This window comes from Sorex fumeus, unplaced genomic scaffold (genome assembly GCF_029834395.1).
Source record: "Sorex fumeus unplaced genomic scaffold, SorFum_2.1 ptg000006l, whole genome shotgun sequence".
Lineage (NCBI taxonomy): Eukaryota > Metazoa > Chordata > Mammalia > Eulipotyphla > Soricidae > Sorex > Sorex fumeus.
Genome location: NW_026606063.1, coordinates 68,579,428 through 68,607,175, shown reverse-complemented (window position 1 = coordinate 68,607,175; position 27,748 = coordinate 68,579,428). Strand labels below are relative to the sequence as shown.

Here is a 27,748-nt window from a genome sequence, read left to right as displayed (position 1 = left end):
GGTTCGACAGGGTGATAACATTTCACCGAAACTCTTCAGTGCCACCCTTGAGAACATCATGCGATGACTGGAATGGGAAGGAATGGGAGTGAAGATAGATGGTCAGCAACTACACCACCTACACTTTGCTGATGACATTGTTTTAATAACACCAAACATTAGCCAAGTGGCACAAATACTGGCCGACTTCGACCAGAGCGTGGAAAGTTCGGACTACAGCTGAATCTTATGAAGACAATGTTTATGAGAAACAGCCTTGTTCCTGATGCCCCTTTTGCTCTCAACAGAACAATGATCTCCAAATGCAGCAGCTATGTGTACCTAGGTCGAGAAGTCAACATGACAAATAACCTGGCGCCCGTGCTGTGCAGGAGGAAGAGGGTGGCTTGGAATGCCTTCAAGAGCGTCGAAGAATAGCTAAGAGGACGAAGAACCTCCTGCTCTGGGCACATTTCTGTGATTCCACTGTTCTTCCTGCATTAACATACGCCTCAGAGACCTGGGCCCTACGCCAACAGGATGAGAACGCTATTCGGGTCTCCCAAAGAGGAATTGAAAGAGCTATGCTTGGATTATCACGTTTCACTCAAATGAGAGAAAGAATCCGGAGTTTCCACCTCCATCCATGATCAAGAATCAGGGACGTTGTCTTGTTTGCCAAGGTGTCAAAAATTACATGGACTGGTCACGTAATGAGATTTAGAGACGACCGCTGGACTAGAGCTGTTACCGACTGGATTCCACGGGATGTCAAAAGACCGAGTGGCCGCCCACCTACTAGATGGTCAGACTTTTTTTATCAAGATCATGAACGATCGCTTTGAGGCTCTTCGTTTACCTAGAGCGAACAGACACCATTGGGCTACACTAGCACACGACAGGGACAAATAGAGACGTTACTGGCGCCCACTCAAGCAAATCGACGATTCACAAGAAGTCAAGTGATCAAGTGATGTTTCAATCATAAAAAGTTTCAAAAGTCGACCCTTCATTAGTGCAAATTTCCCACCAAAAATGACAAAATCACTTCTATCCCTATAACAGAAAAGGAGTAAAATGTTGCTGCAACTCATACTGTAGCAGCTTTCATACATTCCCACCACACCCATAGAATCCCCTTCCATCCTGACAAGATAACCCTCTCAGTTTTTCTAAGATACAGGGTCCCTCGCTTGTCACTTATGGGGTCTGTCTGCCATCTATGGGTCGACTGTCATACAGCAACTTAATAGGTTTCAAGTGCTGGTGCGGGTGGTCCCTGTGATCCTGGAGCATCCAGAGAGACTTTACCCAGGTGTTTGGAAAAATGACAAACAGGTGACCAGTAATTCACAAGGACACTGAGCCACACATAGGTATATCCCAGGTGTTATAAACCCAGGAGATGTCATGGGTGTTGTTTTGGATAAAGAAGAAGGGTTTCAGAGACAAGTAGGAGCCTGTAAAGATAATGGCATACATGGGGGTGGGATGGCAGAAAACAGAGGGCTCCTGGGTCCTCTTTTGAGTTGCTAATGCAGCCTCATTTCTCTTCTAGAGTAACCCAGACCAGCTCTGAGAACCACAGTGGATGCACCACTGAGGAGCCCTCCTGAACTTGAGCTCTAGACCAAGACTGATGAAGTTTGTTCCTATGACTCTATGAGAAAGCCAGGGTATAATTCAACCATTTTTGACCCAAAATGTTTCTTTGATGTGTTATAATTCAAACCCACATCTTCATACATGAGAAACACGTTTTTTATATCGAAGTTACATGGCTGATCCTAGAGTGATTTTTGGCTTGTGCTTTTCCAATGTGTGACTTTCTCTACAAATTATTCTGTAGAACAGACTTGAAATGCAACTGGCAAAACTCGGTAGTAGCTTTACTTCTGACGTCATTATAATAATAAACTATGCAGTTGTGTCTTAAATGAAACCATGTCTCAAATCCTACACTGTACGACTCTGTTGTAGATTATTTACCAACTAACAAAGAGTTAGTAGGAAGTAATAAATTATACCAGGATTACCAGGCTGCCAATTGTTAATCACAGAGTAGGTCTCCTGCTCATATCACCAATCTGGGGTGTCAGTGACAAACATGGATAAATCACACAGTGGATAATTGTAACCTGCCCTCATATGTGCTCCTTCCTGTAGAGAACAGAGTCCCTCTACCTTGGGGTATTGGAGAAAGATGCTGCATGCTTTTTGGAGGGGTCTGTAATGTTGTAAAACATTAAAGAATTGGAGAGAAAGCACCCAGAAACAATTGTAAAGTTTGTCCACCCACTAGTTTTTGCAGTAATATGTGCTGCTCATTTTGAGATTGCTGAGAGAGTTGCCTTTACTTAAGGATGAATGACTTCGCTCCAACATGATTACTGAATATTGCTTTGGATGTTGCTTTGGAACTAAGAATGTGATTAGGCTGTTAATTTATACCCGATGACTTATGAGGATGGAGTATCTCTTATAAAACCGATAGTTACCCTAATGTATGATTTTATCTTTAATCAGCAACGTGCCAAGGCCTCTGGTACACCTACCACCCTGCCCAGGTTCATGAAGGTCGTGTCTGCAGTACAGCAGGGACTCTCATGGTCCAGAGCCCAAAGTTGTGGCCTCCTCCCCTGAGGCCCCCAATACCTTCCTCCCTTTATAATCTGAAACTCACTTCTACTGTCTGCTCACCAGCAGAGAACGAGTGAAAGTATCTGGTCCAGGCCATGTGGGAGGTTTGTTTCACTGTGGATGGAAACTTTATAAACTTCATGCAGTAGAAAACCCCAGTGTCCTCAGGCAGAGAACTTAAACTGGACTTGTGCTCCTGCTGAAGAGAACCGGATCATTTGCGTAAAATTAGCTGCTGAGAGCTACTTCCATAGATTTACCCTCACACCCACAGGACCTGCTGCCCTGTTGACCATGGAACAGTAACTCAGTTATTGTCCCAGCACTTCTAAGATCCAGGCTTTCTGCCTTGTCAGTTCTTGATTCTGTCACCCACTAGTGGTTGAAATGATTTCAGATGCCTTTGCCAGTGATGCTTTTAGAGATTTTTATTAGTGTTTGAAATAAATATTGCAATATATATTATTAGTTCATTTAGTAGGAACAAAAATGATTCCCTGTCTAAATAAACTGCTCACATAGTTGAGAAATAACAACTAACAGGGAACAGGAATTCAGGCAGTATGTGTGTCACTAGGAGTTAAGCGCTAGTTTCATTCATTCTCACATGACATGGATGTAATTTAAAACTTTTTCCAGGAAGGAGGAGGAAATGACAGGTAAGCACAGGTAGCAGAGGGCCCCTGACCCCTGGTGTAGACTTCTCAGCCCAGGTTCAAGTCTACTCTGAGAACCATCCAGAACAGGTCAGAGACCCATAGATTCGATATCAGTGAGGAGGCCTCTGGGCCATAAGCTTATGGACATGCTGGCTGTCCATAGGAGTGATGCCTTTGCCCATTCATGCTTCAGAAAACAAATGGAATGATAAAACCATTAGTGCCCAACAGCAATATTTTAAATTTTAGATGTCCTAATGAACTGGGATCTCAGACATGTGAAATGTTACCCAAGTCATTTGCATTCCCTGGACTAGATTATTTTTAGCATAATAAAACTGTGCTCTGTGAAGAGCTGTGCGCACATAGGGACTTTGGATACTTGAAATGTATCATGTTAACATAAGAGCTGATTTTTTAAAAATGTAATAAAAATTATTAGTTTAGTCCAATTAAATTCTTTCCACATTATTGGGTCACATTAATCATGAGGGTTTATGCAGTAAAACCCAGCCACATCTCCAGGACAACAGGGTCCAATAGTTATTCCTATTCCCTCAGCCTACTGTGTGTGATACTCGTGTCAGTGTGGATGCTACACATGGCTGATATCTGGCAACTTCCCGGGTTTCTGCTGCTGTTGGACATGTATGGAGACTCTCGCCCGTGGGAAGCTGGATGTTGGGCCCATAGGTTGCACTAGAACCCAAACATAGAGACTGAACTCCAGGTGTTTCCTGTGCTGATTGTGTCTCCAAGGACTTGCTGATGCCACTGATGTGCTAGAGAAGGCATGGAACACTGCAAGAGCTGAGCAAAGTCTCCCCTCAGTGCCCAGGTCACAGGAACCTGTTCCTGAGCCCCCACGTTCCCATTCTCAGTCCCCCAGGGTCTGGGGGACTCAGAGTCAATGTTCAGAGAACAGCTACTCCATGGCCCAGGGGCTCCCTGCCCACAGGTCAGGACAAGTCTGGCAAAGGCTCTGAGTGTTTGGTCTGTGCTTGGGGAAAGTGGAAAACAAAACGTGGAATGCAGATCTGGGCGTCTGTCTTTTGAAAAGTGGTCAACATTTTTTTCACCAATGTCAATCTATATTTTATGTTCCCATTCTAGGGATTCAAATCCAAGGAAAATCAATATTGTTAAATAATTGGGCTTTGGGGAAATGGCACTGGGAAAATATCATCAGTAGTGTGGAATTTCCTAATGTAACAATGATTTCTGTAAATTTACATTCCCTGAGAGTGTCAAGGCCTGGCTGTGCAGGGAAGCTCAGGCACTGTGATCCAGGGTATTTCCCACGAGGTCTCATATAAGACTTTGGGCTAAATACAGGGTGTTGACTTTTTTTTCTATATGGTTTATTACTTGCCTGAATTCCCCCCACCCCCACATCAAAATGAAGTTTATATCCCTTTAAAACGTCTACGGTATCCACAGTCCCTGTCACTAAAATTGTTTTATTTCCATTAAGAATTCAGGATGAAAATCCTTGAGTCAAGGGAGTAGATCTCATCCTCCCTGCTCCCCTCTCCTCACACACAAACCTCAGGATTGTGAGGGTTTGTCTCCTGGTAAGACACAGTTTCTCCCTATGGTCCACATCAGACAGGACATCATGGCAGGGGAGGATGCACCCTGTGAGACGCCTTCAGTGTGAGGCTATGAAGCTGCTCATGTGTCCTCACAATTGGGCTGAAAATATGTGTGATTAGTAAAACAAATCTATTAATAGATAGTTTTTAGGCCTTCTAGGTGCCAGGGAGCACATATGAACTCTGAATGACACTGTCACCTACTTTCTTCAGGAGAATAATCTCTAAATTTAATCAGCAGATATGTTATCATGTCTCTGCTGCTGTGATGAGATTGAGAATAATGGAGTTTAAAGATATTCATTAGACATACACCAGAACAGTCCAGACTGTGCAATGATGATCAGTGTCATTCAGAATTTATATGCGCTGGCAGAGGTACTCTAGATGGCCTAGAAACCATGCTTTCAAAGACATTCTGATACACTCTCAGCAGTGGAGTCATCAGGAGGAACAGCTGGAGCAGCCCAGCCTCACACAGCTGACCTCTGGGGGTTTATGTTCTGGCCTGTATCACTGTGGGAGGGTCATTCCAACTTTGTTGACAGTAATAAGTGGCAGCATCCTCAGGCTCCAGGCTGCTGATGGTGAGCGTGAAATCAGTCCCAGATCCACTGTCACTGAATCGGGAAGGGACATCTGGTCCTAAAACGGTTGCTGCATAGATGAGGAGCATGGGAGCTTTCCCTGGTTTCTGCTGATACCAGGCTAAATAACTGCTAACGCTCTGACTGGCCTTGCAGGTGATGGTGACTTTCTCTCCCAGAGATGCAGACATGGATGGAGGCTGGGTCATCTGGATATCACACCGGGAGCCTGGAAATTAAAATATAAACACACATTATCACCACCATTCATTGGACTTTAAATTATTTTCCCTGAAGCACGGGTAGCATTTAGTCAATTTTCCTCCTTACCCAGGAGCCAGAGCAGCAGGAAGCTGAGGAGCTGCACAGGGGCCCTCATGTCCACTCTGGGTGTCACAGACACTGACCCTGCAGGGTGACACAGACTATTATTGAGTGTCCAGGAATGAGCTCTGAGGACTTGCAAATGAGAGGGGGCTGGGCGGTCAGAGGGGGGAGGGTGTGTGGGGACCAGCCCAGCTGCAGGGAAGTCAGGGGTGCGGGTCTCTGTGGGGAAGCAGAACTTTGCTCACAGAGAACATGCTCCTCCCCGGGCCCCAAGATGGTCCCAGTGTGACCATAAAGGGTGGCCATGGTCCTCTGTGTTAGCAAAGCTTCTTGCTCTGCCCCAGAGACAGGCTTGGTCAGAACACACCATTATAGACTTCCTCAGGAATTGTACACATTTCTTTGATTTCTCGTCTGTGGATATAAGTGAGGCAAGGGAAGTTTTCGCTTTGCTTCGGAATTGCATTATGTTTTACTGCACTTTGTACAGGATTAAAATTTTCTGTTTTCCTATTTGATGGGCTGGTGGGGGAGGGTCTCTGTCAGTGCTCTGAGAACCTGATGGTCACTCTGAACATCATGTACCATCGGGATGAGCAGTTCAATGCCTGGGACCGAGAACGCAAGGCTACTGTGATGCTGCAATACTGGAACTTCAGGCCTTTATCTGCAGGTGCTCTGGGCTGTGTGGGCCCTGTGCTCTCATGCCTCCTGATAGGTCAGTCTTCCTCATCAAGCACTGTATTATTTTGTGTGAAAAAATGGTTATTATTAGCATAAAGGAATTTAATAAATGGAAAGGACTGTACAAATATTTGGGGTCTTGAATCATAAATTCGTGCTAAGGTAAGGAATATCTGACAGACCAACGCATTCTCCTGCTCATCGCTCCATCCTTCACCTGAGAAGTTATTCATTACTTCCACATCGGCATAATAAAAATTTTCCTTTCTCATCTTGAAAATCTTATTCCCTATTTCTTGACTCAGAATTGGAACTTCCTTGACCTCCTTGAATTGTCTTCCTATCTTTTATCTCCTTCCTCTGAGCTGGCCAGTTGAGAATGTGTTCTGATGAGGTGGCTGTGAGGGTCCAACTTGACTGACACATTATTGAATATCCTCTGTCTCATCATAGGTGCATCCCTCGCTCGAAATCCTGATGTTGCTCCAAAGACATGGCAGCTCTCAGATACCAGACGAAAGACTTAATGTCTTGAGAAGATTGAGGAATAGTGAATGACACCTCCTCATAGCATAAGGGATTCACAGACACTAAACAAACACCTTTATGAGGTGCCTGATAAGGCAGTCAGCATGGGGTAAAGATAGAACTCACACAATAAATATCAGTCTGGGCTCGGACAGAGATCCATGCTGTATGAGTCAGCATCCAGGTTCCCAAGGATGCCGTCCCACAGCCCCATCGACATCACTGTTCTTTCATTGTAGAGGCTGTCCCTGGAACTGCAAACCCAACACTCCCTGCAAACTCCTATGGTCTCACCATCACTGAATTCAGCTCCTGATAGACCAAACCAGACCCTCGCAAACCTCTGGACCAGCACAACATATACATGCTAAAGTACTGAGTATCCAGGGGAGGAGCTGGAATGTTTCCCAGGAAGCCAGGGGAGCCCTGCAGTGATCATGGAGTGTAGAGGAGAGGTTTTGCTCTCTAGTATTCAGCCTGTGACTGGGGCCACCCCGAGTTCTTCTGTCAGACAGGAGCAGCTCTCGGGGCTCCCCTTATGCAGGGCCCAGGACAGGATCCTCCAGGGACATTTGCTGCCTCACAACCGACTGAGCAGGAGACATTTCCCCACCCTGACTCCATTGCTCTTCATGGAGCAGGATCCTGCCCCCTGTGGGCCTCATCTGCCCTCTTGAGGGAGCTTCACACCAATCCCTACTTAGTTACTGCTTGGTGCAACAAACTTACCAAAAAGGACTCTACACATGGATTCATGGTGATAGGTCACAACTTTGGGATCAGCAATGGGCCGGAGGTAAGAGAAACCTGGGCCCCAACCATAGCCGTTGTGACTCAGGATGACCTGGGTCTGTGAGCTCAGAACAGCAGATCAGAGAATCCACACACTCCAGGCTCCATCAGGGAGGAGAAGGAGATGCTTGTTTGAAGGAGAGGGAAGGGATGGAGAGGAGAAGAGAGAGTGAGGTTTCAGAGCTGTCCCTCTGTTGCTAGACCCTAAAGCAATTATAGAAGTCTTGCAATCACCGTCCAAACTCCAACAGAGCACTAGGATGGAATGTAAACAGAGATCAGATTCCTATATTTTTATTTGATTTTTGGGTGCATGGATGTGATGCAAATCTGCTGCTTAGTGCTGGGTGAGTGTATTGGTCCCTCTAGGCAATTCTTGGCCAAGTTGAACCAAGCACTTCAGTGTAAGATATGAGGAGTTGCAGCTTTTGGGGGCTTTTGATGCTGGGAACAACCACGATACCCCCATGCATATGTCTACCAAGGTCAGCCTGGTGGTACTTAGATGCCCCACGGAAAAGTTGGGGAAACTGTGGTGTCAGGGATCACCTGGTTGGATTGAGGCGTAAACCACAAGCCCTATGCTTTCTCTCCTCAGTGTCTTGGGCTGATCTCACTGTGAGATGCTCCTATCACTCTGTGTAGCCCTGAATGTGACAGGGACCCTCCCCTGGGAAGCAGTCAGGGAGGCTGGAGGGGGACACACAATGTCCCTACTGACATCTAGTGGACAAGGAAACAGGACAACCCATACATTAATACATGGAAATTAGTTCATTCTGTCTGATGCATTTTCTAATCAGTGAAGCAAAAGCAAAACAGTCAATAGCTTCATCTCCAAGATCATACAGGACTTTTAGCCAATAAGCTATGGAGGAATCTGAGACTCTTTTCCTCAGCATTCAGGATATCATGGGATGAGGATAAAGAGACTAATGAGTCCCCCAACTCCCCTCTCCCCGAACCCTCACACACACTTCCACAAAGTGTCCCATAGGCAGACCTTGCTCAGAGGATGCTGGTGGGACAAGCCTCAGCTCAGACTCCAGCACAGGAACACACAGGCTGGGGGCTCACAGCCCACATACAGGATTCTCATACTCCGTAAGGTTGCAGAGTGAAGTTGGAGAGTCAATGTTCCTCAGGGTCACTTCCAGTGAGACCCTCCTCCTGTCAACAGGAGTCCGTCTCTCCTCTTGTCCAGCAGGTCTCTTCTAGGTGGGTGTTTGATGGGACAGAGGGGGGTTCCCTAATGTCCCTATATTCCCATCTAATCCCCCCCATGTGACCTCCCTCTTTTTACCTTAAACGATTTGACAGAACTATCTCCAACTATGAATAGTAAATATGGGATCAAAACACACCATAGCACAAAGGCATGGCAGGACTTCTCTAATGTATTATTTTACATATTTTTATCTATTCATTTTTATTGAATCACAGTGAGATACACAGTTACTAAGTTGTCCATTATACAATGGACATACAATGTTTGTCCATTTCTTCAGTCATTCAATGTTCCAACAGTCGTCCTTCGGTGTACATTTTCCACCATCTAAGACAAAGGGACTTCTATCCCCACACCGGAAAAGGGTGAAAATCTCGCTCCAACTCAGACTCTAAAGGTTTCATACTTTCCCAGCACACCACAGAGCCCCTATCCCTGCTGGCAATAAATAGGCCTGTGAGTCAGTGTTTCTAAGATCCAGAGACTGTCTTGTCACTTGTGGGATCAGTCTACCATCTAGTGGCCAATATGTGATACTTAATAGGTTTCAGGTGCTGGTGATCTCTGTCATTCTGGGGAATCAGAGACTTTCTCCAAATCTTTGGAACAGACTATAAAGCCCATCACCAAGCCAGACTACATGGAAATGGGCCTTGCTGAAGCTAACTCCTTTGACTCCTTCAACTTCAATTCTTCAGGGGTTGGTGACAGAGATTGAGACAAAGAGACACACAGTAAGACAAACAACACATATTCAAAGACTGTCTAAGCTTTAGGGTGGTGGGGCAAGCCCAGTGAGCTCACAGGAAGCCGCTTATTCAATATGATGTCGTTCCCTCCAAACTGGGTCCCAATAGGCGCGACAGTGTTTAAGTTGACAGAGACACTAAGGACAGTTGATGAGCACACTATTCTTTCCAAGATAACCCAGACCTGCTCTGAGAACCATAATGGCTGCACCACTGAGGATGTCTTGGAGCCATGAGCTATAGACCAAGCCCAGTGAGAAAGATTCCTATGATTCCATGAGACATCTGGGCGGCAAATCAATCAACAATGACACATAATGAATTCTTTGTGCGTTAGGATTCAACTCCAGGGTCTCATACATGTTCTTCTACATCACTGGTCCTGAGTGATTTTGATCATGAGATTGTGGTCATGCTTTTCCGGTGTGTGAGTGACTCTACAAATGATTATAGTGGAGAGACTTAAAATGCAGCTAGTGCATCTCAGTAGTTTTACATTTGAGTTTAGTATATTTTAAGGATATGGAGCCATGTCTTAACTGCAGCAATTTCTAATGCTATACACTACATATACTGGGTTGTTCGGATAGCACAGCAGGTAAGGCTTTTGCCTTGCATGTGGCCGACCCGGGTTCGATTCCTCCATCCATCTCAGATAGCCAGGCAAACTACCAAGAGTATCCTGCCCTCCCCCACCACCACGTATTTGATATGCCAAAACCAGTAACAAGTCTCACAATAGAAATGTTACTGCTTCCCCCTGGAGCAAATCGATGAACAATAAGAGGATTGTGCTACAGTGCTACAATACACTATACAAAACTGTTGTGGACTATTTCCCAGATAGCCATGTGTTTTTCGGAAGCAATAAAGAACACCAGGACAACCAGACTTCCAACTGTTAAGCACAGGATCTGTCCCATGCTCACGTCACCCATCTGGTGCATAGAGGCATTCTTCCTCAGCCTTTATTTAAGTACTGTCTTTCCTAATAAATCTTGTCATATGACTTAGAGTCTACTGTGATATGGGTGGTTCTGTCTTGGCCATGATGCACGTGTGAGTCTTTGTGCAACCACTGCCCTAGACCATGATCATCACCTCATTCCTGAGGTCCCTGTAGTTAAAGATGACTACAAAAGACCAAATGGAACAATCACAAGGTGGGAGTTGTAAACTGCACTGATAAATGTTTCTTCTAGTACATTGACAAAGTCCCTCTATCTGGAAGGCAGAAGAAGAATCCTTAGGCTTTCTTGGAGTCCGCAGTGTTTTCACTGCATTACAGAAATGAAGGAAAAACACAATGAAGCAAATGCAAACGCTGTCCCATGCTCTAGTCCTTGCTCTCAGATTGCTGCCTCTGCCAAAATGGCCGGGAGAGTTGCCTTTACTGTTGGGGATGAATGACTTTGTTCCTGGCCATTTACCGAATATTAATTGGATGTTTCTCTGGAAGTAAGAAGGGGGTTAGGCTGTTGGTTTCTATATAACTAGATATGAAAATAATAGATCTTATAATGTGTGGATTTATATTTTACACATTTGTGTGAATGTGATAAATCAGCGTGTTCCCATCCCTCTGACCCATCAGCATCATGAAGGGCAGGTCCCCACACAGGGGCATCTGTGAATCAGTGGGAAGCCGGACAGCTCTAGGCTCAGGGTGACATGAGGGTTCTGGAACCCTGGAACTCAGCAGGTATTGGGCAGAATCTAGAGAACATGGGTCCTTCTAGAGCAGAGCTTGGGGACAGTGTCCACCAGGTGAATTTTCAGGAGCAGCACAGGAGGCTCAAGGTCAATCTGGGGACAAAACCACCCTCAATCCATTGCCAGCTACCCATGGGATACCAGTGAGGAAGGTTACCTGCCTGCCCCCAAAGTCTTTCCTGTGAAAAGGATTTGACTTTGGAGGACTGTGTCTGCCCCAGTGAGCAAGTGTCAGAGAAACTCCTACTCTACATTCTACTTCCCATGACTCTACTCACCAAGAGGGTGTTGCACAGGAATCCAAGGAAATGAGTGAGAACTAGGGGTGAACATGGGCAAGACTGAAAAAAACTGGGGTTCAGCTCTGAAGGCACCAGGGTCCATGTGTACAGCAGAATAAACGGGACCCTGTGAGGTCAGGACAGGGAGACGGAGCTGACACACTGGAGACTCCATCAGGGACACAGAGGAGAAGCCCTGGGGGTGCAGGTGAAGGAGGTGAGAGGGTCTGGGAAGGGCGGCCTGGGATGGGGGAGAAGTGAAGGTACTTTTTACGGTTTTTTATTAAGTTTGTTTATATTTTCATTTGTTTGTTTGAGGGCACAACTCACAGTGCTCAGGACTTATTCCAGAGTTAGGGATCACCCCTGGAAGGAAAAAGATGGGGTTCCAGGGATGTAATTGTGTTGATCACATAAAAGGCAAGCACGTCACTTGCTGTACTCTCTTTGACCCGTATGAAGCCCTTTTCTATAAAAATGGACACTTCACAGTAAATTTCATTATGCCTTAGTCTTGAAAAAGTTGTATCGATAATCTGATAGTTCTCTTGATATATTCCTTACAAATGTGGGCAAAACAGGGAGGGTGCAGTGGGGTTGCTCATCAGCTGTGAGTTCATTGCAACTGGTCATTCACAGCTCACAGGCCCCTGCACACCTGCCGCTCTGCCAGGCCAGACCTTTGCCTCTGACCAGGCCCTAATGTGGGGTGTCTGCAGTACGGCAGGGGCTCTCAGGGTCCAGACCCACAGCTGCAGCCTCCTCTCCTGAGACATCCCCCTCCAGTGCCTTCCTCTCAGTGACTCAGAGACTCTGCTGTTTGCACACCAGCAAAGAACACGTGTGGCCATCTGGGGAAGGCCAGGCAGGGTGGTTTGTGTTCAGGGCTCTATCATTGTGCAAAGAGTCTTTGTACCTTGGTAGCAGTAGTAAACGCCAATATCCTCAGGCTCCACCCTGCTAATCTGTATAGTGAATTCTGTCCATGACCCACTGCTACTGAACTTGTCTAGGACCAGAGGCTTTCATTTAAAAACTTTATAGAACAGGTGACTTAGATTCGCCTGCCATTGATGGTACCAGCTCAGATAGGTGTTTCCAATACTATGTAGGAGACTCTCATTAGATGTGCAGGAGATGGAATTTGGCTCTCCCTTGACCATGAACAAGGAGAGTGGACGCTGAGTCATCACAATATCACTTTTGGATCCTGGAAATTTGATTTTTAATAGGGTCAGGTTTCATTCAAGCATCACAGGTCAATTTTATTGCTCCCATTCTGTAATTTATTTTAGGTAATATATTGTTTTCTGGGCTGGAGCGACAGCACAATGGTAGCTCATTTGCCTTGCACACAGCCAGCCCACCCGAGCCTGGTTCGATTCCTCGCCCCTCTCAGAGAGCCTGGCAAGCTACTGAGAGTATCTCGCCCTCAAGGCAAAGCCTGGCAAGCTACCCGTGACGTATTCAGTATGCCAAACACAGTAACAACAAGTCTCAAAATGGAGACATTACTGGGCCCGTTCGAGCAAATTGATGAACAACAGGAGGACAGTGGACAGTGACATTGTTTTCTGAGAAAGTCATTACTTGAGTGATTTATACTCCTACACCAGAAGGATGTCATCACAGTCAAGTGACCTTCGGGTTGGGGAAACAGGCCTGTACACCTTTCCTGGGCCATCTCCACTTTCCCGATGTTTCTTTCTCACACAGTCTGACACACAGACAGAACACACAAGGGGACCAGTGGGTCCCCCAAACACCCCCTCCTGCACCCATTCTTTCTTCTCCCTGCTTCCCTTACTTGGAATGTACAACATCAGCAGACCCAGAAACTGAGCAGGGAACCTCATTTTGAGCGTTGATCTGAGGAGATCTGATAGCTGAAAGCAAGATAGAGCTGACTCTTATGCGAGACTGTCCAATATAGATCTTCCCCCGAGGACAGCATGCAAATACACTGGTGGGTGCACTGGTATGAAAAGACCTCGAGGATGGAGTCACTTCTCTTGAGCAAAGTGGGAAATGTGGCTCCTAGTTCATGAAAAATAGTGGAAACATAAACTTAGCCTGGATTATAGTGGTTAAGATGGACATTTCTTAGTCTAACTGTCTGTGGCACAGATGTGTGTCAATCCTTCTTTTGTTCTGTTTTATGGTTTGTTTCCTTGTTTGGGGACCACATCCAGCAATACTCAGTGTTACTCTTGGCTCTTCACTCAGTCACTACTCCTAGTAGTACTTGGGGGATCCTATGGGATGTTGCATGCAAGGCAATCACCTTAAACACTGCATATCACTGTGGGCCCCTCACTGTGTCTCTCAAATCAAAAATTAGTATATTTCTGATTTATCAGGTGCTCTAGCCAGGTAAATAGGTGTGTCTAGGTCAACCTCAGTCAAGCATTTGAGAGAAATATCTTTGTTCCAAATCTCCCATGTGATAATCACCTGATTCTGATGTGCAGTCTCAACTTCTCTCTCTCTCTCTCTCTCTCTCTCTCTCTCTCTCTCTCTCTCTCTCTCTCTCTTTTCTTTTCTTTTTTTTTTTTTTGCTTTTGTTTTGGTCACACCTGGTGATGCTCAGGGCTGATTCCTGGATCTTCCCTCAGTAATCACTCCTGGTGGTGCTCAAAGGACCATATGGGATGCCAGGACTTGAACCCAGATCAGTTATCTGCAAGGAAAATGTCCTACCCGCTAGACCTAGGTCTAGCCCTAGGTCTCAACATTTAGAATGAGTGAAGTTCATGCCCAAATCAATCAGCTAATCAGTGGCTGAATACATAGCATTACTCCTACATTAAAAAAAAAATTAGAATGAACATGGGAGAGTCAAATTTCACTGTTTCTATTGCAATCTGGCTAATAGTTTCACATTGTAATAATCAAGAATTTGGAATTGTTTTCCCCTGGGGACTAATGAATTGAATTCGTGGTAACACATATGCTCAAGTGTGTAAACACAAAAGGAGAGCAGAGGTCTGTCTCTCCTGCCTCCCTCTTTCGTTAGTCTCGCCTGCTTTCGGTAGTCTCGGGCCATTTCCCCCACTCCAGGGAGGTCGATGGTGAAGGCCAGGCTGGTTGGTCTTAGTTGCAGTTTATTCCAATCTTCTTTCCATTCACTACTGTCTCTCCTATGCCTCTCCCAGCCCATTATTATAGTCTCATTATATCCCATAAAAGAAATTTATGTCATGGAGGGCCCAGGTTCTCTCAGACCTATCACCCCCAGGTTCTCTCAAGTCTGTGTTCCCGGTAGAGAGCCCAGAAATCTCCTTTTATTGATCATCGTAACTCTATGGGCTGGAGCGATAGCACAGCTGTAGGGCTTTGCCTTGCACGCAACCAGCCCGGCTTAGCTGGGTTCGATTCCTCCGCCCCTCTTGGAGAGCCCGGCAAGCTACCGAGAGTATTGCCGGCATGGCAAAACCTGGCAAGCTCCCCGTGACATATTGCTATGTCAAACACAGTAACAAGAAGTCTCAAAATGGAGATGTTACTGGGCCCACTTGAGCAAAATTGATGAACAATGGGAGGACAGTGACACTGGTACCTCTAAAGGGCGCAATGCAGTGATGTCATCAAAAGGACTTACAGAAAAAAACATTGAGGTAGCAAAACATACATTATTTCTTTGCATCAGCAGGCCAGTAATTTTAGCCTCTGGAAAGAAGATACAAAATCAAGACTGAAACCATTCTTAGACTACTAGCACTTGGATTTGCACCCCAAAGACTAGTCTGCTGGGGCTTGGAATCTACATCCGAAAGACAAGTATCTAAGCTTTGCATCCCAAAGACTAGTTTGGCTAGATCCTGGAATCTACATCCCAAAGATCAGGCTTGGCTAGCACCAGAGATCTACATGTCTATGACCAGCTAGCTTTCTGTGAGAAAAGGAAAACTGCCCCTTACAACATACTAAAATTATTTACTGAAGGCCGTTTGAAGGGAACGATATTCAGCCTCTTCCAAACTAGTCAGGACACAAGAAAAATCTCTCCCATTTTCATGGGTCCTTGTGTTCCTGCCCGTTGTGCGGTGCAGTCTACATGGGCTCACCCTGCCAAATTAGTCCAGCCCCAACAGGTTGGGTTAAAAATTACACATAGGTTTGATCACAATTAATAGGGGTAGAGTTCTTCCTCTCCTGGAAAGTTGCTTCTAGTCTAGGACAGATTCTCATTTAACAGAACGATCCACCCTAGAACGGAATCCCCTGGGTGTGTTACTCCTCTCCTTGTCCAACAAACATATAAGCATATATAATATGAATAATTTTGTATGAACACAGTAAGAAATACTTAAAGTTTATAGAATTGCTCTCCTAGGGCCATCTCTATCTGAGACTACAGTGCTCAGGCCAAATAGCTTTTCCTATTCTTAGCAGGGTCCTAGTCTCGTCATTACTTTTCGATCATGACAACATTTGTCTATGATCAAACTCTGAACTTATAGTTACGAATCATGGCACTTTGGCCTGGCACATCTTGATGCCAGGGTAGCACATAGCTTGCCCGCTTGCCCTGGTTCCACCCAGTCCCTCATCGGAACCCTGCCTTTGGGGGCACTAGGAAGTGAAGGCAACTGAGACTTAAGTTGAGAAAGCAGATGCCCAGGAGTGAATAATATTCAAAGCCAATTAAATCCTAAGTTATGTTAGGGCGTGGATCAAAATCTCCCTCTAACGAGAAAGAGACTCCAAAGAGTGCAAACAGCAAACAGGGTTTACTGTAAGACTGGCTAGCCAGGGTCCAACCGCCTACACAGACATGCAGGTCCGGCAGTTTGGGTAAAGACCCCGAGCTTCTTCAAAGGAGATCTAATATAGGCCCTCCTTGGCCGTTACAGCACAGCCCACACATTTCATGGCCAATAGATTTGTAATAACCCATACTTTCCTGACCAATCCATTTTAAAGTACATCACTCTTTAGCCTTTAGTTTAAAGATCAGCATTTGCGTCAATGCTTAGGAACGTCTTGGTTTTTAGGGCAGTCCTGGGTCTTGTGACATAGGTCTTCTGAGAGACTTCTGGTTATCTGGTCTGACCCCACCCTTCTCGTGACTTGCAATTCAAGGCACCTGCATCCTTGCTCAGGAGCAGAAAAGCAAGTTATTTTGCAATGTGGGTTCCTCTGAAGCTAACCTAAATTAATTCTGGTGGTCCATTTTGGGTCTGTCCCTCACAATGTGCTGCTTGCACCCACGTGACCAAGCACATGTGTTGCCTGAGCACATGTGACTCCTGCATCTACCCTCTGGAGATTTGTACTTTCATTCTTTCATGTCAAATGCTGGGATGTGTGTAATTTTCTCTCTGCCCTTAGTGAAGCCCAGGTTCTCTCTTGAGCACAATATTTTCAACTCTCTCTCTCACTTTCTCTTCCTCCTTCACTTCAAAACCTCCAAAGAAAATCTGTTTTACTTCACTGCTTGCCTACTCCTGACATTCTTTTCTGTGACGCAAGACCGATCCCAGTAACCCTGGGTTCCGGGTAGCAGAGGCAGATTGAGAGAAAGTGAACATCATTCTCCTCCACATTTCATGTGAGTCACCGTGGGTCCCACCAGCATCACTAGGGATTCTATCCAAGGAAAATCAGTATTGTTAGATAAATGGTGGACTTTTGGGCTATAAGAATGGGAAAATATAATCAATAAGGTGGAGTCTCCTAAGGCAACAATGATTTCCTTAGATTTACATTCCCTCTGAGAGTGTCAAGGCCTGACCATGTAGGGAAGGTCAGGCACCGTGATCCAGGGAATCTCCCACAGGCCTCAGTATAAGCCTTTGGGCTAAGTACAGGGTGTTGATATTTTCTTTTTCTATATTTCCTCTTACTTGCCTGAATCCTCTCCACCCTCACCCACCTTGACATGAGGTTTATACCTCTTTACAACTTCAAAGGTATCTAGGATAGTATAACACAGTTCCTGTGACTGAAATTGTTTTATTTCCCATTCAGATTTCAGGATCAAAATCCCCAAGGGAGTAGATATCATCCCTCCACAGCCCCGATTCAACACACACCACAGGATTGTGAGGGTATGTTCCCTCATGAGACTCAGTCTCTTCCTCTGGTCCACGTCAAACAGGGCATCCTGGCATGGGAGGATGCACCCTGTGAGACGTCCTCAGTGTGAGGCTATGGTGTGCTCATGTGTCCTCAAAACTGGGGTAGAAATATATGTGATTATTAAAAATGTATTTTAAAGAATGGTTTCTAGGCCTCCTAGATGACCAGGACAGTACATAGGAACTTTGAATGACACTGTCACCTACTTACTTCAGGAAAATAATCTCTATAAATTCAATCAGCAAGTCTGTTGTCATGTATGAGCTGCTGGAATGACAAGGAGAGCACGGAGCCAGATGTTCCCTCAACATGTACCAGAACTGCCCATCATTGCAAAGCCTGGCTACATCTGACACACCCTCAGCAGTGGCAGCACCAAAAGTAGCAGCTGGGTCCCCCAGTTTCACACAACTGATCTTTGGAGGTTTATGTTCTGGCCTGTATCACTGTGGGAGGTGTACTACTACCCTGTTGACAGTAATAAGTGGCAAGATCATCCAGCTCCAGGCTGCTGATGGTGAGAGTGAAATCTGTTCCAAATCCACTGCCACTGAACCGGGAAGGGACGCCTTGTTCTAAACTTGTTGCACCATAGATCAGGAGCCTGGGAGCTTTCCCTGGTTTCTGCTGATACCAGTGTAAATAATTGCTAATGCTCTGACTGGCCTTGCAGGTGATGGTGACTTTCTTTCCCAGAGATGCAGGCATGGATGAAGGCTGGCTCATCTGGATATCACACATGGTGCCTGAGATAAAAAATATAAGTGCACATTATCATTACCCACAAGTTAGGTAATTTCCCTGAAGAGACAGGCAGTCCAAATTCATGAAAACCCACATTTCCCTCCTTACCTGGGAGCCAGAGCAGCAGGAAGCTGAGGAGCTGCACAGGGGCCGTCATGTCCACTGTGCGTGTGACAGACACTGACCCTGCAGGGTGACACAGACTATTATTGAGTGTGCAGGCATGAGCTCTGAGGACTTGCAAATGAGAAGGGGCCGGGCAGGCTGGGTAGGCAGAGGGGGGAGGGTGCGTGTGGGGACCAGCCCAGCTGCTGGAAAGTCAGGGGTGCAGGTCCCTGTGGGGAAGCAGAATTTTGCCCACAGAGAACATGCTCCTGCCCAGGCCCCAGGAGAGCCCGAGTTTGAGCACAGAAAGGCGGGCCCTGGTGTCCTGAGAGTTAGGACAGGGTTTCTTGCTCTCACTTACCCAGAGACTGGCTGTGTCAGACCACACACTGTCAGACACACTGACCCTCTCAAAGAATTGTACAGACTCCTTTATTTCACAGCTCTGGATATACTTAAGACAAGAGATTTTCTTTTTTATCTGGAAGACATACATATATATACATATATATACATATATATCAATATACACACACATATATATCAGTGCTTTGGAAGGACTTAAAATTTTATATTTTTAATTTTCTTTTTCTGGGTGGTGGGGACTCTCTTTCAGTGCTCAGAGAACCCGACAGTCAGCACCTGACAAAACAAACCAGACTCTCACGAAACACTAGCCCAGGCAGACATACCCCTGCTGAAGTACTGAGTATCCTGGGAGGGTCTGGAATGTTTGCCAGGAAGCTGCAGGTCCCAGGGGAGGCCTGCAGTGATCATGGAGTCTAGAGGAGACGGCTTTCTCTCCAGTCATCAGCCTGTGACTGGGACACCCCCAAATTCTTTTTTGAGCCAGGAGCAGCTCCCAGGGCTACCCATCTGCAGGGCCCAGGAAAAGACCCTCCAGGCCATTTGCTGCTTCACACTTGACTTGAGAAGGAGAGATCTCCCCACCTGTCACCATGGCTCTTCTTGTAGCAGGATCTTGTTCCAAATGGATCTCTTTGCCCCTCTGAGGGAGTTTGTAACCAATCCCTATATTATCAATTGCTCCCTTCACCACACTTACCAACAAAAACCCTGTCAGGGATTCATGGAAACGGGTCAGTACTTGGAGTCAGGAATGGGCAGCATGTACAAAATATCTGGGCTTGAACTCTGAAGCCACCACAGCCTGTGTTATGCAGGATGATCTGGGATTAGTGAGTTCAAAGCAGAATTTCTTAAAACCCACATATTCAGGCTCCATCACGGGTCTGAGGAGATAGGATGGTGCTGTGTTTGGGAGAGATTGGGAGAAGAGATAGTGAGATTTCAGAGCAATCCACCTCTCATGTTTCCATCAGTCAAAACCAAGTCCACATATGTTTCAAAACAGGTTATGAGGGTGTAGGTTGAGTGTCCCACAGGAGGGGGGGGTCTATGACCCTGGAGCACTTTCCTGGTGATGATGAGAGAGCCATGTGTGTGTCTGTACTCATTATCCCAATCCTGACAGAGCAGCAGGGTAGAATGTAATGAAAAGTAACCTAGGAACAATCACTCATTTTGTCTATGTGTCTGAGATTGTGTAGAACATCTTGACCAGTGCTGCGGTGGGTATTGACCACTCTAGGTAATTCTTGGCCAATTGAACCAAACAGTTCAGTGCTAAGAGTTGAGCTCCTGGAGGTGATTGTGGCTAATTACACCAATGACATCCAGGCAACCCCCCGTGCCTCTGTTCCAAGGTCAGCCAGGTAGTTCTAGAGACCTCAAGGAATGCCCCCATTGATACCAAGGGAAATTGAGCTTCCAGGGTTTTTCTGGATGGATTGAAGGCATAGCCCTCAACCCATGAACATTCTCTGCAGCCCTGGCTTAGGCTGATCTCCAGATGAGATGCTCCTCACACTGTGTGTCCCTGAAGTGACAGGGACCTTCTCCTTGAAACAGACAGGGAGGCTGGAGAAGGGCACAGTGTCCTCACTGGCATCTTAGTGGACTAGAAAACAGGACAATCCATATATTAACACCTGGATATAAATTCATTCATTCTGTGGCATTTTCTGATCAGAAAATAAAAGTGCCAACAAATTCATCTCCAAGTCAACGTTGGACATTTAGCCTTTAGATCCCAATTGAATCTTGAGGCCTTTTCCCTCAGAAATTAGAGCATCAAAGGGGTGAAGACAAAGAGAATGGCAAAGTCCTCCACCACTTCCATGAAGCCCTCAAGAGGCTGACCCGGCTCAGAGGGTGCCTGGGTATAAAGAATCAGCTCATGCTCCCTCCCAGTAACCCAAGGCTGGGACCTCACACCACACACCCTGGATTCTCACACTCGTGGAGGATGGAGCTGAAGCTCAAAGTTCCTCAGGGTCACTTCCTTGAACCCTCCTCCTGTGAGCAGGAGCCCCTCCCTCCCCTTGTCCCCACAGACCTCTCCTGGGTGTCTGGACACAAAGTGGGATCCCTGATGTGTCTATACTCCCACCTGTGCCCTCCTGTGACCTCATTGTGCCTGAAGTGACTCTACAGCTCTATCTCCCATTTTGAAACTGGTTGGGGCATTAAAGCAGTCCATTGAAGACAAGCAGGACAGGACTTCTATCTCCAAAACAGAAAACGGTGAAAATCTCACCCCAACTCAGACTCAAAAGGTTTCATACTTTCCCACTATGCAACAGAGCCCCTGTCCCAGCATACCACAGGCCTGTGACTCTCAGTAGTTCTCAAATCCAGGGAGACTCTCCTCACTTCTGGGGTCAGTCTGTCATCTGGTGACCTCTGTGTAATACAGCAACTTAATAGACTTCAGGTGCTGGTGACCGCTGTGCTGTTAGAAGATTCAGCCAGACTTTCTTTTTGTCTTTGGAACAGAGACTATAAAGTCAGAACACAAGTCAGATTGCGTGAAAATGTACTTTGTAAATCCAGTCGAATTGTCAGCTTCAAACTCTATGCATTGGAGTCAGTCACAGAGAATGAGACAGACACACAATGAGACCAACAAACGCACATAGAAAGACTCTCCAAGATTTAGAGCGGCCTGAGCAGCAACATTGAGATCTCAGGAAACCATTTATTCAATGTAATGTCACTCCCTCCAAACTGGGTCACAACAGGTGAATCACTGTTAAAGTTGGCAGGGAAATTAGGACAGGGAGTGAGCACATCCACTTTCAGATGCATGCATGAGGAGCAGAGGCTGGGGTGTCTCAGAGGCAATCAGGAGGCACCCTAAAGTACAACGTCTGGGCACTTTCTGATTATATTCTTGCCTCCTATACCCTCTATATCTATAAGACCAAAGCTTTTATTTTAGCCTTTTATCTGTGTATTTGTTTCTTTTGTCTACAGTTTTGCGTGCCTGATTATGCACTCTCTGTCCCAAATGGTTTTTTCCACGGATTATCAGGAACTTGGTGTTTGTGACAAGGGGAAAATTTCCAGCAAGACCATGTAGGAACAAAGTGGTTCATATTCCTAAGAAATTGGTCAACTAGTTGAGGAGAAATAATGACCAGGTAACCAGAGTAGAGAGGAGACGTTCATCACAGTTAGGTAAGTGGAGGTGCTATGATCCCAAGAAATGTGATGGATGTTACTTTGGAAAATGGAGGCGGTTCCAATGATGAAGAGAAGCCTCTAAGAATCATGGTAAAGGTGGGGGTGGGATGGCCAAGAGCAGAGGGCTCCTGGCTCCTCTCTAGTGTGTATAGTCCAGCCTCATTCCTCCTCCGGGATAACCCAAGCCATCTCTGATGCACCACTGCATGCAACATTTAGAAGGGTTCATGTCATTCTCTCTAGACCAAGACGCATAAGGATTTTTTCCATGAGTTTATGAGAGACCCAAAGTAACTATCCAGCCACTGTTTACCCATAATGCTTCCTTGGTGTGTTAGGATTCAAACCCAGGGCCCCAAACATGGGAAACATGTTTTCTGTGTCAGTTATATGCCTGGATGTAGAACTATTTTGATCTTAAGAATTGCTCATGTTTTTCCAATATTTGACTGTCTCTGTTTTAGTTATAGAGGAGAGATATAAAATACAGCTAGTGCAGCTCCGTAGATGTTTTTTACATTTGAGTTCAGTATAATATAAGACTTTTACCATGCCTCTGATGCAGCCATATATTATACTATACACTATTCAATACTGTTACAAACTATTTCCAGTCTAAACATGTGCTTTTAGCAAACAATAAACAACACCCAGACACCCAGACTGTTCATTGCTAATCATAGACTCTGCCCAGGTTCTTGCCACCTCTGGGAACTGTCAGAGACTGATGTGGATAAATCACTCGGTGTGTAGTTGTGACCTGCCCTAGTGAAAGTTATTTTCAGTTCAGATATAGAGACCCTCTGTACTAGGGCCATGGGAAAAAAGAAGCTCTGGCTTGCTTGAGATCCGCAAATTGCATTGAATTACAGATCAGAGAATCCACACACTCCAGGCTCCATCGGGGAGGAGAAGGAGATGCTGTGGGACTTGTGTAAATGAGAGGGTAGGGATGGAGAGGAGAAGAGAGAGTCAGCATTCAGAGCTGTCCCTCTGTCATGTTGCTAGACCCTAAAGCAATTATAGAAGTCTTGCAATAACTGTCCAAACTCCAACAGAGCACTAGAATGGAACGTAAGCAGAGAACAGATTCCTATTCTGTTAATTTAATTTTTGGGTGCATGGATGTGATGCAAATCTGCTGCTTAGTGCTGGATGAGTGTATTGGTCCCTCTAGGCAATTCTTGGCCAAGTTGAGCCAAGCAATTCAGTGTAAGATATGAGGATTTGCAGCTTTTGGAGGCTTTTGATGTTGGGGACAACCACGACACCCCCCATGCATGTGTCTACCAAGGTCAGCCTGGTGGTACTTAGATGCCCCACAGAAAAGTTGGGGAAACTGTGGTGTCAGGGATCACCTGGTTGGATTGAAGTGTAAACCACAATCCCTGTACTTTCTCTCCTCAGTCTCTTGAGCTGATCTCACGGTGAGATGCTCCTATCACTCTGTGTAGCCCTGAAGGTGACAGGGACCCTCCCCTGGGAAGCAATCAGGGAGGCTGGAGGGGGACACACAGTGTACTTACTGACATCTAGTGGACAAGGAAACAGGACAACCCATACATTAATACATGGAAATTAGTTCACTCTGTCTGATGCATTTTCTCTGGGGGTTTATGTTCTGGCCTGTATCACTGTGGGAGGGTCATTCCAACTTTGTTGACAGTAATAAGTGGCAGCACCCTCAGGCTCCAGACTGCTGATGGTGAGCATGAAATCTGTCCCAGATCCACTGCCACTGAACCGGAGAGGGACATCTGGTCCTAAAACAGTTGCTGCATAGATGAGGAGCATGGGAGCTTTCCCTGGTTTCTGCTGATACCAGGCTAAGTAACTGCTAACGCTCTGACTGGCCTTGCAGGTGATGGTGACTTTCTCTCCCAGAGATGCAGACATGGATGGAGGCTGGGTCATCTGGATATCACACCAGGAGCCTGGCGATTAAAATATAAACACACATCATCACCACCGTTCATATTACTTTAAATTATTTTCCCTGAAGCACGGATAGCATTTAGTCAATTATCCTCCTCACCCGGAAGCCAGAGCAGCAGGAAGCTGAGGAGCTGCACAGGAGCCCTCATGTCCACTCTGGGTGTCACAGACACTGACCCTGCAGGGTGACACAGACTATAATTGAGTGTCCAGGAATGAGCTCTGAGGACTTGCAAATGAGAGGGGGCTGGGCAGGCAGAGGGGGGAGGGTATGTGGGGACCAGCCAAGCTGCAGGGAAGTTAGGGGTGCGGGTCTCTGTGGGGAAGCAGAACTTTGCCCACAGAGAACATGCTCCTCCCCGGGCCCCAAGATAGTCCCCGTGTGACCATAAAGGGTGGCCACGGTCCTCTGTGTTAGCAAAGCTTCTTGCTCTGCCCCAGAGACAGGCTTGATCAGAACACACCATTATAGACTTCCTCAGGAATTGTACACATTTCTTTGATTTCTCGTCTGTGGATACAATTGAGGCAAGGGAAGTTTTCGCTTTGCTTCGGAATTGCATTATGTTTTACTGCACTTTGTACAGGATTAAAATTTTCTGTTTTCCTATTTGATGGGCGGGTGGGGGAGGGTCTCTGTCAGTGCTCTGAGAAACTAAAAGTCACTCTGAACATCAGGAAGTCATCGGGATGAGCAGTTCAATGATGGGGACAGAGGACGCAAGGCTACTGTGATGCTGCAATGCTGGAAATTTCAGGCCTTTATCTGCAGGTGCTCTGGGCTGTGTGGGCCCTGTGCTCACATGTGGACTCCAGCTCATGCCTCCTGATAGGTCAGTCTTCCTCATTAAGCACTGTATTATTTTGTGTGAAAAATTGTTATTATTAGCATACAGGAATTCAATGAATGGAAAGGATTGTACAAATATTTGGGGTCTTGAGTCATAAATTAGTGCTAAGATAAAGAATATCTGACAGACCAACGCGTTCTCCTGCTCATTGCTCCATCCTTCACCTGAGAAGTTATTCATTACTTCCACATCGGCTAAATAAAAATTTTCCTTTCTCATCTTGAAAACCTTATTCCCGATTTCTTGACTCAGAACTGAAAATTCCTAGACCTCCTTGAATTGTCTTCCTATCTTTTATCCCCTTCCTCTGAGCTGGCCAGTTGAGAATGTGTTACGATGCGGTGGCTAAGTGGGTCCAACATGACTGACACATTATTGAATATCCTCTGTCTCATCACAGGTGCATCCCTTGCTCGAAATCCTGATGTTGCTCCAAAGACACAGCAGCTCTCAGACACCAGATGAAAGACTTAATGTCTTGAGAAGATTGAGGAACAGTGACTGACACCTCCTCATAGCATAAGGGATTCACAGACACTAAACAACCACCCTTATGAGGTGCCTGGTGAGGCAGTCAGCATGGGGTAAAGATAGGACTCACACAAGAAGTATCAGTCTGGGCTCAGACAGAGATCCATGCTGCATAAGTCAGCATCCAGGTTCCTAAGGGTGCCGTCCCACCGCCCCATCAACATCACTGTTCTTTCATTGTAGAGGCTGTCCCCGGAACTGCAAACCCAACTCTCCCTGTACACTCCTATGGTCTCCCCATTACTGAATTCAGCACCCAAAAGACCAAACCAGACCCTCACAAACCACTAGCCCAGCACAACATATAGATGTTGAAGTACTGAGTATCCTGGGGAGGACCTGGAAGGTTTCCCAGGAAGACAGGGGAGCCCTGCAGTGATCATGGAGTGTAGAGGAGAGGTTTTGCTCTCTAGTATTCAGCCTGTGACTGGGGCCACCCCGAGTTCTTCTGCAGACAGGAGCAGCTCTCGGGGCTCCCCTTATGCAGGGCCCAGGACAGGATCCTCCAGGGACATTTGCTGCCTCACAACCGACTGAGCAGGAGACATTTCCCCACCCTGACTCCATTGCTCTTCATGGAGCAGGATCCTGCCCCCTGTGGGCCTCATCTGCCCTCTTGAGGGAGCTTCACACCAATCCCTACTTAGTTACTGCTTGGTGCAACAAACTTACCAAAAAGGACTCTACACATGGATTCATGGTGATAGGTCACAACTTTGGGATCAGCAATGGGCCGGAGGTAAGAGAAACCTGGGCCCCAACCATAGCCGTTGTGACTCAGGATGACCTGGGTCTGTGAGCTCTGAACAGCAGATCAGAAAATCCACACACTCCAGGCTCCATCAGGGAGGAGAAGGAGATGCTGTGGGACTTGTGCAAAGGAGAGGGAATGGATGGAGAGGAGAAGAGAGTGAGGTTTCAGAGCTGTCCCCCTGTCATATTGCTAGACACTAAAGCAATTATAGAAGTCTTGCAATCACTGTCCAAACTCCAACAGAGCACAAGGATGGAATGTTAGCAGAGAACAGATTCCAATTTTTTTACTTGATCTTTGGGTGCATGGATGTGATGCAAATCTGCTGCTTAGTGCTGGGTGAGTGTATTGGTCCCTCTATGCAATTCTTGGCCAAGCTGAGCCAAGAAATTCAGTTTAAGATATGAGGAGTTGCAGATTTTGGGGGCTTTTGATGCTGGGGACAACCACGATACCCCCCGTGTGTCTACCAAGGTCAGCCTGGTGGTACTTAGATGCCCCACAGAAAACTTGGGAAAACTGTGGTGTCAGGGATCACCTGGTTGGATTGAGGCGTAAACCACAAGCCCTGTACTTTCTCTCCTCAGTGTCTTGGGCGGATCTCACTGTGAGATGATCCTATCACTCTGTGTAGCCCTGAATGTGACAGGGACCCTCCCCTGGGAAGCAGTCAGGGAGGCTGGAGGGGGGCACACAATGTCCCTACTGACATTTAGTGGACAAGGAAACAGGACAACCCATACATTAATACATGGAAATTAGTTCACTCTGTCTGATGCATTTTCTAATCAGAGAAGCAAAAGCAAAACAGCCAATAGCTTCATCTCCAAGATCATACAGGACTTTTAGCCAACAAGCCAAGGAGGAATCTGAGGCTCTTTTCCTCAGCATTCAGGACATCATGGGATGAGGATAAAGAGACCAGTGAGCCTCCCCACTCCCCTCTCCCCAAACCGTCACACACACTTCCACAAAGTGTCCTTTAGGCAGACCTTGCTCAGAGGAGGCTGGTGTGAAAAGCCTCAGCTCAGACTCCAGCACAGGAACACACAGGCTGGGAGCTCACACCCCACATACAGGATTCTCATACTCCAGGAGGTTGCAGAGTGAAGTTGGAGAGTCAATGTTCCTCAGGGTCACTTCCAGTGAGACCCCCCTCCTGTCAACAGGAGTTACTCTCTCCTCTTGTCCAGCAGGTGTCTTCTAGGTGGGTGTCTGATGGGACAGAGGGGGGTTCCCTAATGTCCCTATATTCCCATCTAATCCCCCCATGTGACCTCCCTCATTTTACCTTAAACGATTTGACAGACCTATCTCCAACTATGAATAGTAAATATGGGATCAAAACACTCCAAAGCACAAAGGCATGGCAGGACTTCTCTAATGTTTTATTTTGCATATATTTATCTATTAATTTTTATTGAATCACAGTG

The 27,748-nt window shown here is 46.2% G+C and overlaps 3 gene segments (V, D, J or C); all 3 read right to left on the bottom strand.

Moving 5' to 3' along the window:
- Positions 1–5,369: 5,369 nt before the first annotated feature.
- Positions 5,370–5,839, bottom strand: LOC130031551 (immunoglobulin kappa variable 1-39-like). The segment is given in 2 exon segments: positions 5,370–5,689; positions 5,791–5,839. Coding segments are annotated over 2 exon segments (369 nt in total).
- A 12,433-nt stretch (positions 5,840–18,272) lies between these two features.
- Positions 18,273–18,750, bottom strand: LOC130037713 (immunoglobulin kappa variable 1-39-like). The segment is given in 2 exon segments: positions 18,273–18,592; positions 18,699–18,750. Coding segments are annotated over 2 exon segments (369 nt in total).
- Positions 18,751–23,858: 5,108 nt separating this feature from the next.
- LOC130032744 (immunoglobulin kappa variable 1-39-like) lies at positions 23,859–24,328 on the bottom strand. The segment is given in 2 exon segments: positions 23,859–24,178; positions 24,280–24,328. Coding segments are annotated over 2 exon segments (369 nt in total).
- Between the last annotated feature and the right edge of the window lie 3,420 nt (positions 24,329–27,748).